The sequence below is a fragment of the Pristis pectinata genome, chromosome 1, assembly GCF_009764475.1.
Source record: "Pristis pectinata isolate sPriPec2 chromosome 1, sPriPec2.1.pri, whole genome shotgun sequence".
In the NCBI taxonomy this organism is placed as follows: Eukaryota; Metazoa; Chordata; class Chondrichthyes; order Rhinopristiformes; family Pristidae; genus Pristis; species Pristis pectinata.
In genome coordinates this window covers 20,625,528-20,647,079 of record NC_067405.1, presented here as the reverse complement: position 1 = coordinate 20,647,079, position 21,552 = coordinate 20,625,528, and the positions used below count along the sequence as shown (strand labels likewise).

Here is a 21,552-nt window from a genome sequence, read left to right as displayed (position 1 = left end):
AAATTTGGTAAGGTACAGCTATTCCTGCCTCCCGATAAATGAATGTCTTAAAAAAAAATTCTCACCTAGACTGATAGAATCAGATGTCATGCAAGAATTATCTGTTTCTACGTTGTACTTGTATTTGGAGCACTATCATGCAAATATTCCTTTTAAAATCTCTATCCTAAAGCCAGTCATTGTTATGTTGTGCTAAACCTTGCATGGTAGCAGTCATGCTTTTTTACACACTTAATCAAATGAGATGTAGAACCTGTTTTGATCATTGCTTAGTTCGATTGCATTAATAATTATTAATAACTGCACTCACATCTACTGTGATGAAATGCTTCAAGAGGTTGGTTATGGTTAGAATTAACTCCTGCCTCAGCAAGGACCCAATTTGCCTACCATCACAGCAGGTCTACAGCAGATGCAATCTCACTGGCTCTCCACTCTGCTTTGGAGCAGCTAGACAACCGGAAGACATACATCAGGCTACTGTTTATCGATTACAGCTCGGTGCAACACTATCTCCTCAGTACTAATAACCAAGCTTCAAAACCTGGGCGTCTGTACCTGGGCAACTGGATCCTCGCCTTCCTTACAGGGAGACCACAGTCAGTTTGGATTGGCAATGGCATCTCCTCCTTTGTTGACTGTCAACAAAGGCACACCTCAAGGATGCTTGCTTAACCCACTGCTCTACTATCTCTACACTCATGACTGTGTGGCGAAGCACAGCTCAAACACTATCTATAAATTTGCCGATGATATCACTGTGATAGAATCTCAGATGGTGACGGTGAGGCTTACAGAAGTGAGATAGATCGGCTGGTTGAGTGGTGTCGCAGCAACAGCAACCTTGCAAGACCAAGGAACTGATTGTGGACCTCAGGAAGGAGAAGTTGGGAAAACAAGCATCAGTCCTCACTGAGGGGTCAGTGGTGGAAAGGCTGAGCAGCTTCAAGTTCCTGGGCATCAACATCTCAGAGGATCTACCCTGGGCCCAACAAATTGATTCAATCACAAAGAAGGCACACCAGTGGCTCTACTTCATTAGGAGCTTGACCAGATTTGGTATGTCACCAAAGACGCTTGCAAATTTCTATAAATGTACGGTGGACATCTATGTGATTCCTTGATAGCTCAGGCCATCAAGTACTAGCAGCATTCTTGTAAATCTTCTCTCATCAAGTACTAGCAGCATTCTTGTAAATCTTCTCTGCACTCTTTCCAGTTTAATGATGTCTTTCCTATAATGGGCAACCAAAACTGTACACAGTATATTATTATATTTATAATAGATTTCTTCGCACTTGCAAGCCCATAATTTTTCAATCAGTCCCGTTTCAACTATGCATGCAAGTTTCCATGATGGTGATATGAGCTTGATGTGTGGAAATTATTGAATTGTCTTTCAGATGAATTTAATTCCAAATTATGGAAGTATTTGCTATTTATAAAAAAATTTTGATTTTTTTACCATTTTGCACCATCCCTAAGGAATAAACTATGCAATAAACAAACTGCTTCATAGGTTTAGTTGCCATGTAATGAAAAATTAGTCCAGCAATAGGATTTTAGTGGAGTATATTGGGTATATTGCATATTTGAATTATATAATTTCTGCATTATGATCTGACAGTATGGCATAAAATGTATCCTGTCAAATTTTGGTTCAACTGATCTGTCCTTGATCATAGCGATGGAAGCTATTTGAGTAAAGAACTAAGAGTACGTTAAATGAAAAATGTAAATGTTAAGGTTGTTGCCATATGTATGGTTTTTGCGGATCTAATTTGTAACCATATTCTGCCATTATGGCACAACTGCAGCAATGCTCTAATTGTTAGTTTTACAAAACTTAAAGGACTGCCACACTGATGCATTCAACTTGGTTCTGCATTCTCAACACTAAAATCAAAGATTGCTGTAAATTATTTGCAGAAGAAAAAGTTTAGATTGTTTTGAGAATAGACCCCTTTGTAAACAGAGTGGAAATTAAGATAGATGAACCTCAAGTTTCTAATTGAGTATCTTCATACTATGACTCTCCTTTCAATCAGGCCATTAGTTCTAACTAATGAGAACCCCTGCTTTCCCCTACAGTGGTAGTGCTGTTCAACACTACCTCTGCCTTTTAGGTGAAACTGAAACCATCGTATGACCTGCATTGCCTTACAGAACTTTGTATGCATATATAGATTAAAATGCTCAATCTTTGTTTCAATCCCTCTGCAGGTTTGCTCCCACCCATTGCATTCCATTGATTTAACCCATTCAAATTGGTTATCCTCATGACAACAGCCTTTTTTCATTTCACTATTAATGAATGAGTGCTTCATCAAATAACTGGGTTCTACTCTTATTGGATTTTCTTCCTGTCCAAACCTTAATCTTTTACAAGATTCCTCTTTTAAACTCAATGTTCCTTGTAAAACTCTAATAATCCACTACCTCACAGTTTGGAAATCCTGTGTGTTTGCTCCCTTTACGCTCACTGGAGCCCTGGTTCCTGTGCTCCCTTTGAACTTGGTTCACTGGAGAAAAATGTACTGTAATGCTGCCTAACATCCAAAAAAAAGAAGTTAGTGTGATGGGATATTAATAGAAATAATGTCCAATTGTCCATAAAATCTGCAAATCCTGCACCACCGAAGTCCCAAATATGCTGGATTATTGGAGTTTTACTGTATTTTGTATGTTTTTGTTGACCTTCTAGAGTTACCTGTATCTACTGACCAATATCTTTGAAAAATTGCTTTATTTCTCCATGCTACCAATGTTACCAATGCTATTTAGAAGTTGTGCATTGCCTTTGACAAATTACAGATCAACTATAACTCAGCTTTTAAATGCATATTGTTCCACCTGAGTGCTGTATGTTCTTGAGTGTGGATGCCTGAACAGGCTGGTGATCAAGCTGGTTGTTTCAGAGTTTCATAGTTTGAGTGTACTGTAGCACTTGATCAAGTACAAAGAATAACAAATGTGTTCCTCTTACAGTTAAGCATTGGTGATCTTGTTCAGAAAAATGACTGCTGAAGGGAATTGTCAAAACTACACAATGAATTATGTACAGCTTACCTCTGAATTATATTTGCCTCTGACTCTTTTCTCCACTATAATAGATCATCAGATAGGCTCTGGCTATAGAATGGAAAAAGAAGTTTCTTTCTTTGCAATTTGTTTTGTATGACATTTGGACTTCTCTCTTGTATATTAACTTGGTGTTAATGTGATTTCAGTCAGCAGTAACAACATTTGAACAAGAGTAGGTATTCATTCTTTAAGAGAAGAGTAGTGGTGACAACTTGGAATGCCTTCGGTCTACCAATTCATTTCACATCTTTTTCCTAGACTCTTGATCAACTGTACTGCATTTTCCAAAAGTAGTCTTTATTTTCAAATGCAGAAAATACAAAACTGTAAAATGACATTAAAGAAGCTGGAGTGAGAAATTATATTTACAATTTGTGCTATTTCCCAATGAATTTAGTTGTGCACTTATTGGTTCATGATATCATAATGAATTACCTGGAGGATTATCTTTTTTCCCCCGATTTGAAGCCTTTATCAAGCAGATGAATTTCCTTGAGATTCTATTGAGGATGACAGCAAAAGGCATTCTATTCGAGGATGATTACAAAACAATATCCAACTCTATACTAGTGTACAATGGCTATGCAGCATTAGAGCATAGATAATAGATTATAACCCTTAATTTTATCTTCTTCCCATAGAAACTTTATGCACAGAGAAATGTTTTCTTTTAATTTAGTAACCAATGTTTTAATTTTTGTTAACTTATCACTTGGTTCCATGGTCTTGATTGCTGTCTTAACATTTTTAGAAAATAATTTTTAGTCAAATGGACTTTATCACTTGGTTCCATGGTCTTGATTGCTGTCTTAACATTTTTGGAAAATAATTTTTAGTCAAATGGACTAAATTGCGTATGATTTGAGATAAAACAAGCTTGCTTTTTCCTTCTGTTCTGATATCTATAATTAATATTTGAAGCATTTCACAAACTTTCCCAATCTTCTGATCTCCATTGTGTTGCAGTAGAATGGAAAATACATGCCTTAAAAGGAGGGAAGAAAAGTTCTGTATCGTATGAAAAGCTTCTTTGCAATTCAGTCTAACTTTCATATTGCCCTGGCTGACCCACCAACATCACAGAAACAAGTTTCTCACAGCTGTTTTGAATCTGATGGTACACAAACTGTGACTATGTTTCATTCAGTAAAGCAATAATTATGCTTACAGGGCAATTAACTGGGAGCAAAAGAACTTCAGGAGATCCTGGGGTCAAGAAAGATGTTACATAAATGCATGTCTTTATTTTTTGCTGATTAAATTAATCGGGGCTGAAATTGCAGTTGACAATTCTTAAATGTAAACAGTGGGCAAACATAAAGAGGGCATTGATTCTAGGACCTGGTGGTGAATTATGCAGACTCATCACAGATTAAATTTAATGTGCAAAGGTGTGTAAAGTAATACATCTTGGTCAAGCAATATAAACTACATAATGTTATGAAACTTAGTTTATGGACACCTGAAGCTGAGTGTACACTTGAAATAAATTAAAAGATGTAAAACTCTTGACCTGAGGTATAGAGTACAAAAGCAGGGAGCTAAGCAGTCTGTAGGACATTAGTGGCATCAGTTAAACATGAAAAATAAATTAACCTTATTGTAATTGAATGCACATTTTACTACAAAATAGATAAATGAATGCACGCACACACAAAAATGAATGTTGCAGCAACATGGTTGTGTATACTGAAGGTTGGAACCTAAATATTTCAGGATATTTGAGTCTTAAAAGAGACAAAATTGAAAATGAGTGGGTTGGTCATAATGAAGGATGAGATAACGACAGTAGGAAGAGAATTTGATAAGTTTTTGCTTTGAACATCACTTTCAATCTCTTACGTTTTTTAAAAAAAATACAGCATTTTATTTTCTCCTAAAGTAGATAGCCTCACACTTTTTTACATTGTACTTCATATGGCATGTTGTTACCCTTTTGCTCAACTTGTCTATAACCTCTTGAAGCCTCTCTGAATCCTCATTGCTACTCGCATTCGCACTTAGTTTTGTATAATCAGCTCACTTGGAAATGTTGCATTTGATCACTGGCAAAATCATTGATCTAGATTGTGAATAGATGGAGACCAAGCACCGATCCCTGTGATAACCCATTGATTGCAACTTGCCAACCTGAGAAGGGCCTGTTTATTCCCATTTTTATTTTCTGTTGATTTTAAACAACTCTCAATTCACACTAGTTTTGTGTTGTAACCTTGTTGAGCAACCTCTTACATAGGCCTTTTGTCAGAAGCTTTCTGAAAATCCAAATGTACCATTCCATTGATTCCCCCTCATCTACTGAACTAGATCCATTCTCAGCCCCATCAGATTAATGAAACAATATTTTACTTTAATAAATTTATGTTGACTCTGGTCAAAGATTACTATTTTCTGTGTCTTTCTTTCAATCCTTTATTACAGGTTCCAGCATTTCTCAGGTACTAATATCATGTTCATGGGTCCATAGTTCTTTTTCCTTTCTCCTCTTTTCTTAAATAATAAGGACTCCTTTGTTATCCTCCAATCTGCAAGAATCATTTCAAACTGTATTAAATTTTGGAAGATAAAAACCCAGAGCATCTATGAACTTCATAACCATCTTTCAAAACTCTGCGATGTTAGATTATGTCCTTGAAATTTATCATTTTTCAGGCTCATTGGTTTCTCTCGTAGTATTTCTTTACAGAACTAATTTTTTACTTCTCCTTTGTATTGAATCCACCCTTCTCCAATGCAGTGTACCACCACATTACCGAGAGGTTGCAGTCCAAGGAAAGCATCTGCGTCACAATTTTCCGTAAAGTAAATCCTTTTGTCCCCCATTTGAAATCCATGTTATGTGGAGACGCATTCCTCTGGAAAATTTTATATAGTTGGTAGGCAAGAGAATTCTGACTATATTGTAGGTAAGAAAAAAAGGTTTGTTTATGTAACTAGATATGGATATTACATTGTTTGATAAAGTATTGTTGTGCAAACCCTGTCAGTTTCCAAAACACATCTCAGGTGGCCTCCTGCTGTGAACCAGCAGCTTGTGATCATTGTCCTTTGTGCAATAATTGAGTTCCCTGCAGCAATGCACACAAAATGCTGGAGGAACTCAGCAGGTCAGGTGGCATCTATGGAGGGAAATAAGCAGTTGACGTTGTGGGTCGAGACCCAGCATTTTGTGTGTTGCTCCAGATTCCAGCATCTGCAGAATCTCTTGTGTGTCTGAATTCTCTGTATACATCTTGTTTATTTTTTTCACATAAATTCTGTTAGGAGCAAATTTTGATTTTTTGGTTGTGATTTGTGAATTCTGTTACTTGAACTGCCATAACACATGTACACTGTATTTCAGCTACATTTGCCAAACAATGAAAGTGTTATCTAGTTCCAAGGGAAAACCAACCTTGTAGAGTCATAAAAAGATGCAGAATGGAAACAAGCCCTTTGGCCCACTGTGTCTGCACTGACCATCAACCACCTACTTGCACTAATCTATTATTAATCCTAGTTTTTTTTAATTCTCACCCCATTCTCATCAACTGTCCCAGATTCTACCACTCACTGACTCACTAGGGGCAATTTACAGTTGTCAATTACTCTATGAACCTGAATGTCTTCAGGATGTGGGAGGAAACTGGAACACATGGAGGACGCCCACACAGTCACAGGGAGAACATGCAAATTTCACACGGACAATACCAGAGGTCAGGATGAACCTAGGTCTCCAGTGCTGTGAGGCAGCAGCTCCACTAGCTGCACCACTGCCAATCTATCCAAGCTTCACATTCTATTAATTTCTATATAATTATTACTTCCAGGTATATTACCAAATGACAGTAAGATGTTATTGTAAGCAAACTTGCATCCATAACATCCTATTTTTCTAGAGCTGAGTTGAGAGGGAGGGCTCCTGTCATGAAGGCAGTTGACCAACTGTATCATCAAAAAGTCCTAATAAACTAAAACCAATGGGTGTCTAAGGGGAAAAACACTCCAACGATTGGAGTCGTACTTAACAGAAATGTGGTTGTTCACTGTCAGTGATCCTAATGCCAGGACATGATTGCAGGAGTTCTTTACCGTGGGCATACAATATTTATAACACAAAAATGCCAACCAATGACCACTTGCAACAAGAGACTCCCTACTCTAAACGTTCGACGGTATTATCAGTGCTAGTTCTTGAACCATCAACATTTGGAAAGTGAATTGCCTCCTGATGCCCCAAAGCCTTTCCATCACCTGCAAGGTATAAGTCAGCAGCATGATAGGATACAGTCCACTGGCGTGGATTAGTAAAGCTCAAACAACTTTCAAGAAGCTTGACACCACCCAGAGCAAACCAGCACCCTTAATTGGCACCCCATCCATCATCCTAAACATCAGCATACGTTGGTTGTAGTAAACTGGCAACCTGCTGTGAAATAAAATACTTTCATGTCAATGAATTGTGTTATATATTTTGTAATGTACCTGCATTAAAAATGTTAATTCCTCAGGCTTTAAGTTGAAGCTTGTGGCAGATGTTTATCCAGATAATGAAAATCAAGAAGAACATTATGAGGAGATCTTGCCTGACAAATCTGTTAGAATTCTTTGAAGAGATAACAAATGGGTTAGACAAAGGAGAGTCAGTAGATATTATTTTCTTGTATTTTCAGAAGGCCTTTGAAAAGGTGCCACATATTAGGCTGCTTAAACAAGATAAGAGCCCATGGCATTGGAAGCAAGGTACTATATATAAGATACAAGATTTCTTTATTACAGTGAAATGCATCTTTGCATAGAATGTTCTGAGGGCAGCCTGCAAGTGTTGACCTACTTCTGGCACATGCCCACAACTTCCTAACCCATATGCCTTTGGAATGTGGGAGGAAACCTATGCAATCACAGGGAGAACATACAAATTCCTTACTAGCATGGAAAGAAGATTGGCTGACTGGCAGAAGTCAGAATGGTTCAGAGCTGTGGATATCAACTATATGGACTTCAGTAAGGCATTTGACAAGGTCCCACATCATCGGTTAATCAAGAAAGTTCGGATGCATGGGGTCAGTGGAGAATTGGCTATGTGGATCCAGAACTGGCTTGCCCACAGAAGACAGGGTGATGGTTGAAGGGACTTATTCAGGCTGGAGGCCTGTGAGTAGTGGTGTTCCACAAGGATCTGAACTGGGACCTCTGCTGTTTGTGATGTACATAAATGACCTGGATGAGTATGTTGAATGGTGGGTTAGTAAGTTTGCAGATGATACCAAGATTGGTGGAGTTGTGAATAAGTGTAGAAGGCTGGCAACGGATACAGCGTGATTATAGATGAGTTGCATATGTGGGCGGAGAAATGGCAGATGGCGTTTAACCCGGATAAATGTGAGGTGTTGCACTTTGGTGGGACTAATGTCAAGAGGCAATACACTCTAAAGGGCAAGACCCTTAACAGTGTTGAAGAGCAGAGAGACCTTGGAGTGCAAATCCGTGGCTCACTAAAAGTGGCTACACAGGTAGATAGGGTGGTAAAGAAGGCTTATGGAATGCTTGCTTTCATTAATCGAGGTATTGAGATTGGGAGTCAAGAAGTTATGATGCATCTCTATAGAACTCTGGTTAGGTCACATTTACAGTATTGTGTACAGTTCTGGTCACCTCACTACAGGAAGGATGTCGAGGCTTTAGAGGGTGCAGAGGAGATTTACTAGGATGCTGCCTGGATTAGAGGGCATGTGCTATCAAGAGAGGCTGGACAAACTTGGATTCTTTTCTCTAGAGCGGCGGAGGCTGAAGGGTGATCTGTTGGAAGTGTATAAAACTATGAGGAGTATAGATAGGGCAGACAAGCAATATCTTTTTCCCATTATTGAGCACTCCAACACCAGAGGGCATGCATTTAAGGTGAGACGGGGTAGAAACAGAACAGACTTGAGGGGTACATTTTTTACTCCGAGTGGTGGATGCTTAGAATGCGTTGCCTGATAAGGTGGTGGAGGCAAATTCATTGGGGGCTTTTAAGAGGGGCTTGGATGAGCACATGAATGAGAGGAAAATGGAGGGATATGGGATTTGTACAGGTAGAAGGGATTAGCTATGCCAGCACAACATTGTGGGCTGAAGGGCCTGTTCTGTGCTGTACTGTTCTATGTTAGAAGGGTCCTTTTCAGGATGACTGCTGTTGACCAGTGGAGTTCTGCAGGGGTCAGTGTTGGGACTGCAACTTTTCACTTTATACAGTGGCATGCAAAAGTTTGGGCACCCCTGGTCAAAATTTCTGTTACTGGGAATAGCTAAGCGAGTAAAAGATGACCTGATTTCCAAAAGGCATGATGTTAAAGATGACACATTTCTTTAATATCTTAAGATTACTTTTTTATTTCCATCTTTTACAGTTTCAAAATAACAAAAAAAGAAAAGGGCCCGAAGCAAAAGTTTGGGCACCCTGCATGGTCAGTACTTAGTAACACCCGCTTTGACAAGTATCACAGTTTGTAGATGCTTTCTGTAGCCAGCTAAGAGTCTTTCAGTTCTTGTTCAAGGGATTTTTGCCCATTCTTCCTTGCAAAAGGCTTCTAGTTCTGTGAGATTCTTGGGCCGTCTTGCATGCACTGCTCTTTTGAGGCCTATCCACAGATTTTTGATGATTTTTAGGTCATGGGACTGTGAGGGCCATGGCTTAACAGTTGGAGAGGTGTTCTTTTCATGAAATTCTGCACCCTTTTTTTTCCCAAACTTTCCTGCGTCCTCACCACAAAATTCAGCGTCAGAAGTTTGCAAAGAAACATCTAAACAAGCCTGATACATTTTGGAAACAAGTCCTGTGGACTGATGAAGTTAAAATAGAACTTTTTGGCCACAATGAGCAAAGGTATGTTTGGAGAAAAAAGGGTGCAAAATTTCATGAAAAGAACACCCCTCCAACTGTTAAGCACTGGGGTGGATCGATCATGCTTTGGGCTTGTGTTGCAGCCAGTGGCAGGGGAACGTTTCACTGGTAGACGGAAGAATGAATTCAATTAAATACCAGCAAATTCTGGAAGCAAACATCGCACCATCTGTAAGAAAAAAAAGCTGAAGATGAAAAGAGGATGGCTTCTACCACAGGATAACGATCCTAAATATACCTCAAAATCCACAGTGGACTACCTCAAGAGGCATAAGCTGAAGGTTTTGCCATGGCCCTCACAGTCTCCCAACCTAAATATCATTGAAAATCTGTGGATCGTCCTCGAGAGCGGTGCGTGCAAGACGGCCCAAGAATCTCTCAGAACTAGAAGCCTTTCTCAAGGAAGAATGAGTGAAAATCCTCCAAACAAGAATTGAAAGACTCTTAGCTGGTTACAGAATGCGCTTACAAGCTGTGACACTTGCCAAAGGGGGTGTTACTAAGTACTGACCATGCAGGGTGCCCAAACTTTTGCTTCGGGCCCTTTTCCTTTTTTGTTATTTTGAAACTGTAAAAGATGGAAATAAAAAAGTAATCTTGCTTAAGATATTAAAGAAATGTGTCATCTTTAACTTTATGCCTTTTGGAAATCAGGTCATCTTTTACTCGCTTAGCTATTCACAGTAACAAATTTTGACCGGGGTGCCCAAACTTTTGCATGCCACTGTATATTAGTCTTCTAGATGAAGGAACTGATGTCTGTAAACTTGGCCACAATGATGATAGCAAGATAGGTAGAGGAACAGGTAGTATCGCAGAGGCAGGGAGTCTGCAGAGGGACTTGCACAGGTTGGGACAGTGGGTAAAGAAGTGGCAGATGGAATACAGTGGAGGGAATTGTGGGGTTATGCACTTTGATAGGAAGGATAAAGGTGTTAACTGTTTTCTAAATGGGGGAAGAGTTCAGAAATCAGAGGTGCAAAGGGACTTGGGAGTCCTAGTTCAGGATTCCCTAAAGGTTAACTTGCAGGTTGAGGTGGTAGTGAAGAAGGCAAATGCAATGTTAGCATTCATTTTGAGAGGGCTAGAACATGAAAACAAGGATATACTCCTGAGGCTTTATAAGCTGTTGTTCAGACCCCATTTGGCATATTGGGAGCAATTTTGGGCCCCGTATCTAAGGAAAGATTGATGGCTGCCTTGGAGAGGGCCCAGAGGAGGTTCACAAGAATGATCCCAGGACTGAAAGTTTTTTTTGCATGAGGAGTGTTTTATTGTCTCCAGGCCTGTACTCGATGGAGTTTAGAAGGATGGGGTGGGATCTCATTGAAACCCACTGGATACTGAAAGGCCTGGATAGAGTTGATATGGAGAGGATATTTCCATTAGTAGGAGAGTCCAGGATCTGAGGGCACAGCCTCAGAATAAAGGGGCATCTCTTTAAAAACTAAGATGAGGAATTTCTTCCAGAGGATGGTGTATGTATGGAATTTGTTGCCACAGAGGCCAAGTCATTGGGTATATTTAAGATGGAGATTGACAGTTTCTTGATTGGTAATTGGATTAAGGGTTACAGGGAGAAGGTGGGAGAATGGGGTTGGGAAAAAAATCAGTCATGATTGAATGGTGGAACAGATTCCATGGGCCAAATGACCTAATTCTGCTCCTACGTCTTAAGGTCTTATTAGGCTATTTATGTATAAAGAACCAGTGGTAGCAGGCCAAACCTTATCTCAAGACCCCTCTTTTAAAAACTGAGCAAACACGTATTGTTGGGTCCCAATCAACTCTGATCAGATATCTGGCCTCCAGCTGAGGCATGTGGGCATTTTTCTGTGGCTTCCAAATCAAAGTAAAAATGTGAATGGTTATGTTATCTTTGACTCATTCTTCCAGCAAGATGAGAATACTGAACAAATACTTAAATTGAAAATAATTGACAGCTGTGTGTATCAGTCTAATTTTGGATATGGCCATAGGTGAAATTAGGTTGTGGAATATTTGTACTTTTTGAGGTTATTCTGTCACCAAGGTTCAACAAGAGTGACTTTACCTGCTAATACAGCTAGATTCAACTTTGATTATTTGCTTGCAAGATGTGGGCGTGACTATCAAGAGCAGCATTTGGTGTCCATCTTGAACTCATGTCGTTGTGGCGCTTAAGGTTCCTCCATGGTACCTTTAGGTTGAAGTTCCTTGATTTTTGACCCAGTGACATTGGAAGAATGGCAGTGCCTTTCCAAGAAAGGATGGAGTGTGACTGGAAGGGTATGTTAGACGTATTGGGTTCACAAGTTGAATAAAGCTTAGCAAGTCGCTGCAGCACATCTTTCAATGATGCACATTGCAAGTATGGTGTATTGGTGTTGGAAAAGTTGTTTCCTTGGCAGGTTTCCCAAATGTCTGTTAAATTGAAGAAACACATCCCGTTTAAGTGATCAATCATAATTAACACACTATGAAGTCATAATCATATTTGGTAATATTACTTTTAGGGTTGTATGAATTGAAAATACTTTTGCTTTTTGCTTTTTTTAAAAAAACAAAAACTAGTGGTGGTATGTATATTGTGTGATGTCCAGAGTGGCAGAATGATGGATAACATAATTTCTATGAATATTAATACATTTTTTATTTTTGTCTTGGTTGAGTTGAAGAAAGTAAGACCTATCAAGAACAGTTATGATCCAAAGAATAATTTGCATCTTTAATGACAATTCCAAAAGTAACACTGGCCTCCATTCTCTCATTCTGTCTAGTTGATTTAGTAATAAACTTGTATTTATGAATAGATTCTGTTCTGCTGAGGCTTTATAAGGGTTTTGTCAGTCTGCATTTTGAATATTGTGAGCAATTTTGGGACCTGTATTCAAGGAAAGATGTGCTGGCCCTGGAGAGGGTCCAGAGGTGGTTCACAAGCATGATCTCAAGAATGAAAGGCTTAATAGCTGAGTGTTTTTGATGTCTCTGGGCCTAGACTTGAGTAAAAGTAATACATTGCCACTAAAGTATCGTAAGGCACAAATATTTAGTTTGACTAAACTACAAAATGAATTATTACCTTTATTGTTTTCAGTGCATTCTTGACATTAAGAATGATAATTCTATTTTGCTGTTCACAACCAGAATTTTTCACACCTACAGTTAATGAAATGCTTTTGAAGTATAGTCACTATCATAATCTAGAAAGTGTAATAGCCAATCTGCACACAGCAAGCTCTAACAAGCAGCAATTTCATCATTGCCAGATTATCAAGTTTTCTGATCTTGGTTGCAAGATAATACTGCCTGAAAACCTGGAATAACTCATTTGTTTGTCTAAAATAGTGCTATAGAATTTTTGCATTTATTAAGAAGGCACTGTTGCATCTGAAAGAAGATGCAGGACAAACAATGGGGAAGATTAGGGTTGTGGCTGAAACTAGGTCTCACATTTGGAGCATCATTTTCATCCTAATTGATAACCCAAGAGAAGAATCTTTGATACACCATATCAGTGAAAATTGTTTTTAAAGTCCCTTTGGTATTGCAGGAACCTAAGTAAACCAAATATTTGTATAGGCTTTGCTTAGTTTTCCTCAACCACAATTTTGAAGGGCCAAAGAAATTGTTCAAGATAGTCTTACCTGATTCTGGTTTTAAAGTGCACTGATCATTGCAGGACTTTTTCCCTTTTCTAAAACAGTTTGTTAAAATAGTGTTCATTTTTGTGTTTGCCAACTTTTGCCAAATATTTTGTAATACCTAAACGCTCATAACTCAAAATTAGCTGTCATTTAGTACCATATCAGCCTGGAGATTTTTAATATATCTAGCAAAGGCTTGTCTGCATTATCCATGAGGTAATTGTAAACTTCGCCATCTATTTAATTAACATTATCCTTATTTAGTATTCATTTTTATTCTTATTTAATGGAAGGAAAGGAAAAACTGAGTGCTTATTTTAAAAACTTAAAAATATCATCTCATAGAATAGTTTTTTGACCAGTTTTGTTTACTCCTAAACTGAAAATCAATATAGCATTAAAGTTCTTACTAATGATGTGCTGGAGTTATAAAGCATATTTCTGTATTGAAAAGAGTTCAAAATAATTTTAAGTTGGTGATGTGAACCAAAGATTATTATCAGAAGTTTGTTCTGTGTGTTGACTATTTTTGGCCTGTCCCAGCATTACTTTATCGAATTTTTTTTTGTAGGAGTAATACTTCTCTTGAGCAATATTTTGCAACAAAAGAAGCAGTATTTAGCGGGACTAAAGAGATATCTGACAAGTCTTCAGGAATCTGATAACATTTTAAAATAGTTGAACTAAAACCTGATGGAAAGAGTTTCTGTACTTATTTACTTTGCAAGAAAGATTGGTGGTGACATTTATCTTGCTGTTCAAGTGATGCGTGCATTATTAATTACTTTCTGTGGCAAATTTAATAGACCCCATCAGCAACATCGGAACCCATATGAGTGGAATGAAAGCAAGTCAACTTCAACCCCGAGGGACTGCCTAAGAAGAGAAAGGTTGAGCAGTCATTGCGTAAAACCAACAACCATGAAAATCTGGAGATGGAGACTGGGCAGGCACGGTAGTGTAGCTGTTAGCGTTACACTACACTATTACAGTGCCAGTGACCCAGGTTCAATTCCGGCGGCTGCTGTCTGTAAGGAGGTTGTACATTCTCCCCGTGTCTGCGTGGGTTTCCTCCGGGTGCTCCAGTTTCCTCCCACATTCCAAAGACGTACGGGTTAGGAAGTTGTGGGCATGCTATGTTGGCACCAGAAGCGTGGCAACATCTACGCAAAGATGCATTTCACTGTGTGTTTTGATGTACATGTGGCTAATAGAGATATTTTATCTTTTTTTGCAAAATTAATGTTGGAGTGGCATAAATCATACAGCAATTCGTACTTTTAGGGGTATCTCATCCCATCTACAAGTTTCTGGAAAATCTGACTGCATGAGTTTCAAGCACCTTTTGTTTTAAACTGCAGATCATGTAGGAAAAGGCACAAATTGATTTCTGCATTTCATCAGTATTTCTCTAGATTGATTTAATGTTTCCTTTCAAATTGAGAAAATAGGAGGGATTCCATGTAAATTCTGGTGCAATATTTTGTAGTTATAATTGGTAGTCCAATGGCAGGTAATCCTGAGCATGGAACAAGAAAAAGAATAGATTTCTTCTGAAAGAAAGATATTTTTTCTTTTGCAACAAACAAAATGCTGGAGGAACTCAGCAGGTCACACAGCATCTTTGGAGGGAAACCAACAGTCGACGTTTCGGGCTGAGACCCGTTGCTCCAGATTTCTAGCATCTGCAGTGTCTCGCGTCTGTATTTTGTGTGTGTGTGATGGTGATGGAGGAGGGGAGGTTGATTGTTTTAAATCTACATGTTCTACAATGGTGTCATCTTTACTGTATTTTTTAGACAAGGCTGATTTTGAGGTTTTCAGCTATTTGTTAGCAGGATTTTTTAATTTCACTTAACAACATCAGTGACTTGTATTTACATGGCATCACTTAAGATAGTAAAATATTAACCCTAGTGCAAAGCATCTTGTAAAATAAAATTTGGCAGTAGGATAATTTTGGGCAGATAAGCTTAACCAGAGAGCTAAGTAAGATTAATTTTGGAATTCCAGAGGATGATGTTTTGATTGCTGAAGGCATAGTTGCCAATTTGGGGATGATTAAATTTGGGACATGTTCATGGTTGATCAGGAAGCCAAAATGGAAAATTGCAGATATATCTGCAGATTGAAGGTTCAGAGAAGATAATGAAGAGAGGGAAGGGTGAGGCTATCTTGGAAATTTGAAAATGAGGATAAGAATTTTAAAGCTAAGGCATTGCTTAATGGGAACCAGCTAATGTACATTGCGTACAGGCTGATGGATGAGTGGGCCTTGGTGCAAGTTAGAAGAGGGGCAATAGAGTTTTTGTTTTCCATGAACAAGAATAGAATGAGGGAAGCCAACCAGAGTGTGATGGAACAGTCAAATATGAACTATGAAATATCGGGCTTTTGACCCTTTCCTTCAAACTAATGGTGGAGGTATTGTGATTTCACATATTCTCTCTAGGAAGCAAATATCCGAGCTGGAAATGGTTTTCATCTGGTGTGTGCACAATGCCATTGGTTGACTGATAATTTATTATTCTACTTCGTGCATCATACAGTTGTTCCTGATCTTCCTAACTGTCTCCTTATTTTTAAATCTGTAATTAGTTCCACTGTTACGTATCCCTTTGATCATTCTTCCTATCCATCACACTCACATTCTTCAAATCCTATGAATATCTCCCTTCTGCTCTGCAACTCTTGTCCTTCTTAAGTTTGTAATTTTCTTCCTGCATTAAAAAGCACAATAGATATTACTTTTTGTAAAACTGAAAAGCCTTTATTGTCTCTTGGTTCCAAAAATTCATGCGCAACATGGAATACAAAAAAAAAATGACGAGTTAAAGAAAATGGCTTGTAGCACTCTTAATCCGAAGCAACAAACAATCCGCTGAAGGAACTCAGCAGGTCAAGCAGCATCTGTTGGTGGGGGGATGGGGGCGGGGAGAGATGAGGGAAGGAATGGTTGATGTTTCTGGTTGAAACCCTGCATCAAGACAGATGCAGTTCAAGCTGAAATATTAACAATTCTTTTAACTACAAGCCCCCCCTACCCCCACAGATGCTGCTTGACCTGCTGAGTTCCTCCAGCAGATTGCTTGCTGCTCCAGATTCCAGCACTTAGTCTTGTGACTCTTCAGTTGATCTTTATTTTTTTTTGTCCCAATCACTTAACTTCTGATATATTCTGTAAAAAAAAAAGTAACATATTTACAGAAATTAACATGCACGTAAATCTGTTTCTATTTCCTTTAAGTGGAAGTTCATGTCCTAGTTAGCTAACATGAACCCAAAATACATTCTTCAAAATGTAGATTGGTGAGTGATTGTGCAGGGAACTGAATAGGAATCCAGTTACCCAAATTTTGTCATACGTAAAAAGAAAAATATTGTTCTTGCCTAATTATAAATTTAAGTATTGGTTTATTTTATTGTTGTAAAGTAATAGTTGGTGAATTAAACAATGTACAGAGAAATTATCTTGTATAACTAAATGCATCAGTTAAATATTGAGTGCCTCAGCACTTTGTGTTAACATCTATTAAAATTGCTTCTGCCTTTTGACAATGGTGAGAATGCAGTGCAAATCAAAGGGAAAAGTGTGTTTTTAAATTTTATATTTTAGCTTATATGCAGACCTAATTTAAAATTTAGAAGCAGTCTTTACATTAGAAATCCTTAAAACTAATTTTGATTTTTTGCCATTTTATGCAGCTTTTTATCTAGAAAGCCAATGACATCAACTAGAAAAAATGCATAGAAAATTCATAAGGGCTAGTTAATATAAATATCTTAAGTAACAAGTACTTGCCAAATAGCCAACCTCTGGTAACAATCTTCAGCTCAGTACCGTGAAAGATGCCAGTAATTATTTATACAAAAGCATTCAGAAATTAACAAAAGATTTTTTTTAATTGGTAAATTGGTTTATTATTGTCACATATACTGAGGTACAGTGGAAAAACTTTGTTTTGCATGCCATGCATACAGATCATTCAGTGCATTGAGGTATTACAAGGAAAAACAATAACAAAGCAGAACAAAGTGTTACAGTTGCGGAGAAAGTGCAGTGCAGGCAGACAATAAGGTGCAAGGCCATAATGAGATGGATTGTGAGGTAAAGAGTCCTCGCAATCTTGTGGGGCACCAGTGACAATAATCGTGGTGGAGCTGTTGCTGCCTATCCTTGCTGGTTGTGGTCTGTTGGTCAGGAAGTCAAGGATCCAATTGCTGAGGTGTTGAGTCCCAGGTCCAGGAGTTTGGAGAAGTTTGCTTGGAATTGTAGTATTCAAGGCAGAGCTATAGTCAATAAACAATGGTCCAACATGGGGTGTCTTTACTGTCCAGATGCTCCAAAGATAAATGTAGGGCCAGGGAGATGGTATCCACTGTGGGCATTTCGGGGGTAGCTGAATTTCTAAAAAAAAAGTTATTAATAGCTATTCTGTCATTATTTTTATAGCCTGATGTTGGGAAGTTATGAAAATATTTATGACGTCCATGCACTGAGGTGCTGGATGTAGAACATAGAAAAAACTACAGCACAATTCAGGCCTTTCAGCGCACAAAGCTGTGCCGAACATGTCCCTACCCTAGAAATTACTAGGCTTACTAATAGCCCTCTATTTTTCTCAGCTCCATGTACCTATCGAACAGTCTCTTAAAAGACCTATCGTATCCGCCTCCACCACTGCTGCCAGCAGCCCATTCCACGCACTCACCAATCTGAGTAAAAAAACTTAGCCCTGACATCTCCTCTATACCTACTCCCCCAGCACCTTAAACCTATGTCCTCTTGTGGCCACCACTTCAGCCCTGGGGAAAAGCCTCTGACTATCCACACGATCAATACCTCTCATCATCTTATATACCTCTATCAGGTCCCCCCTCATCCTCCGTCGCTCCAAGGAGAAAAGGCTGAGTTCCCTCAACCTGCTTTCATAAGGCATGCTCCGCATTCCAGGCAGCATCCTTGTAAATCTCCTCTGCACCCTCCCTATGGCTTCCACATCCTTCCTGTAGTAAGGTGACCAGAACTATATTCGGTCTTCAGAGATGGCTTAAAGTCAATTTGAAACTCTTCTCACCTGATTCAGATAGTAAAACAAAGTGGTAACTAACGGTCAATGAACGGTCAGTTGGATTGTATGCAACTTGTTTTATTATCATTTGCAATATAGACAGGTACTCGACATCAGCAGTGAATTAATTTGCTTTGGTATAGTAAAATATGCTCTGCATCTTCATGATGTTTGACAAGTACTACATTTCATGGTTTCCTCTGTAACGTTATCTTAGAGAAGCTGCAAAGGAAGCAAGTCCATTGGTAATTTTCTTCAGTATACATTTTCTCTTGCATCTGACCTACTTCATTAAATGCTGCAAAAGAGGTGCAGGTTCTAAATATTTAACACAATTTCATACTCCTGATTCTGATGATTGTGTTTTTTTGAAACGTAACCTATTTCAACAAATCACATTTTTTCAGTTATTTACGGAATAACTTGATTGTTTCTTGACTTCTCATTGACTTTCTCTTGTGTTTGCTCTATCTCATGTAGTGTTCCATTTTGAAGTACAGAAACATGGCAGACAATTTAACCAATATCTTGCTCAAATAAGAACACCAAACAATCCTTTGCATGCACGTGAATGGTAAATGTGAGCTTTGGAATGTATGATGCTCCATATCTGATGATGCAGTGTGTCCCTTAGAGCATTTGGTAATGTGCAGTATATGTGTGTTGACTACTGATGTCATTTTTTTATATGGATTACTGGGGCTGAGTCACAATTTGAATTTGGAGCAATGTAATTACTGTTTCAAATTATGTATGATCTTTACCGAGTAATTTCAAGGACAAACGTTGACATCGGTCAATTTATCTGAATTCTCCCATTTTTTTTAAAACAAGGAAAACTATTTCATCATAATTCAAATGTTTTCTAGTTGGTTCAAGTTGCCTTTAGAGTATTATTGTTTCATTAGAATCCATAAATTTAACTGCATATCAGTGTATAATATGTGCAAGGTTAATGGTATGAGACCACAGTTATTTATTTGATTAGTTATTTGCTAATTTTGTACAGTATCAATTTTCAGTTAAATAATCTAAACTTGTATTTTTACAGGATTTTGTATGAAGAATGAATCGTTCAAAACTTCTGAAATGATGAGAAGTGAATTCAGAAGGTTGCTTTCTTAAACGTGCGAACCATCTGGCTTGAGATTTGCTTAACAAAGTATGTTCATTGAAGGATGCGGCCTACTATGGATTCAATTAGAAGAAGATTACATTGGTCTTGAAAGTCAACACTAGTCTGCAGGAATAAGTAGAGCTGAAAATACTGCTTTATTTCATAACATAAATTATCCTGAAGCTCAGAACCGAATTGAGGATTTTTGGGAATCATGTACATCGTGATTGGGAAGCAGCCGGTTCTCTCCATGTAGCACTACTGTACAACTCCTAACACTCTGAATCATCCAACAGCATTAAATGAATGTGGATTATTATGAGACAGTGACTTTATACAAAATGGTGGTTTTTGAAGAAATGGTTCCTCATTGAGCCCGAACATCTCCTTGAATACTTCGTACAGTGGGCAAGCACTGTACCATATGGTCACGTTTCAGAGACCATGATGACATGAAATCCGAAGGTATCATCTGACTTTTGATATCTTTGGGGTGTCACGAGCAGAAACGTGAAAATGAATGGAGGAAACGAAAATGATGGTGAAAAAGATGGTGGGGGATCAGCAGTCCAAGTTCCAATTGGATGGCAGCGGCAAGTTGATCAGAATGGAGTGCTGTACATGAGGTATGTTGTTCTGCATTTATTTTAATGTGCTAAACTCAGGAAACAGTACGTGGAGGAGAGTATGACTTTCAAACTTGGTTCTGGGTCAAGTACAGAGTGAATTTAAAATATCAAATAATTGCTTTCTGATTGCTTATTTATGGCATTAAATTTTTCACTGATTTTTGTTTTCAGTGCCTCCACAATTGAAACTGAATTCCAATATGTAATATGTCTGTCTTGCTATTCATTACTCTGTGACCTATTTAGAGGTCAATAGTATATTCACTTTCAACACGTAACTTTTTTAGGTGATTGAAATAAAGTATTTAGTTTTTCAAAACTTTTTAAGGAAAACTTACTAAAATGTTCTGTCGTAAATGAACCTTGGAACTTAGCGGTTAACTATTCAATAGTGGAAGGCCTCAGATTTAGTCTGTAATTAATGTGGAGTTACACAGTCTTGAAAGATACTAGTGAGGCATAAGGAAATTACAGTGGGTTTGTTCTTGAATAATGTGGAAAAATTAGACAAGGTATGTTCTTCCTGGTTTCTCTCGTTTGAATTGTGCAAGTGGATCCAGTTTGAAAGTAGCGTTGGGGTTTTCTGTAATATTACTTGGTCAACGGTCTATTTCCTAAACAGATTCATGGAAAGTAAAGTTATGGCCAATCTATTTTAAGTGATCTATCAGCACATGTATGGTCAAGAGTGACTGAGGTGAATTTCACAGCAAAAATTGACCAGATACAGATTTTGTATTGAATGTATCTTGTGTAACTTTGAAAGATTAGAATGATGCATGTAGTCAGTGGCTGATTAAGAACATCTGAGCACTGCTCCAATTTTAATAGTTCTTAGTAAATTTGTAAGTCTTGACTTCAATGTTCCAGACTGTGCTGTGGTAATAGATCCCTGAAATAGCAGAGACATCACATCTGTCCTGTGCCAAAAACAGAAGGAACTTTGTTAACCCCTGCTGAAAAGTGGGCATGTGTCGATGTTGCACTAGGATAGGACATGGTTGATGTTACCCACAGCTTAATAACATAGACTGGCAGAGACTGAGTAAAATTTTCCAGATTTATAGTTAATTTAGCAGGTTGATGTTGGGTTTCAAGATTTTGATAGTGATTTAAAAAATTTCAGATCTCAATAAACAATGTTATGCCTAAATTTCAG

The 21,552-nt window shown here is 38.1% G+C and overlaps 1 protein-coding gene across 1 annotated transcript in view; it reads left to right on the top strand.

Moving 5' to 3' along the window:
* The window catches only part of mbd6 (methyl-CpG binding domain protein 6), a 144,880-nt gene that overhangs the window by 59,252 nt on the left and 64,076 nt on the right, over window positions 1-21,552 (top strand). Inside the window, 1 exon segment of the mRNA XM_052025728.1 lies at window positions 19,699-20,390. Coding sequence (XP_051881688.1) covers window positions 20,281-20,390 — 110 coding nt within the window. The 5' untranslated portion in view covers window positions 19,699-20,280.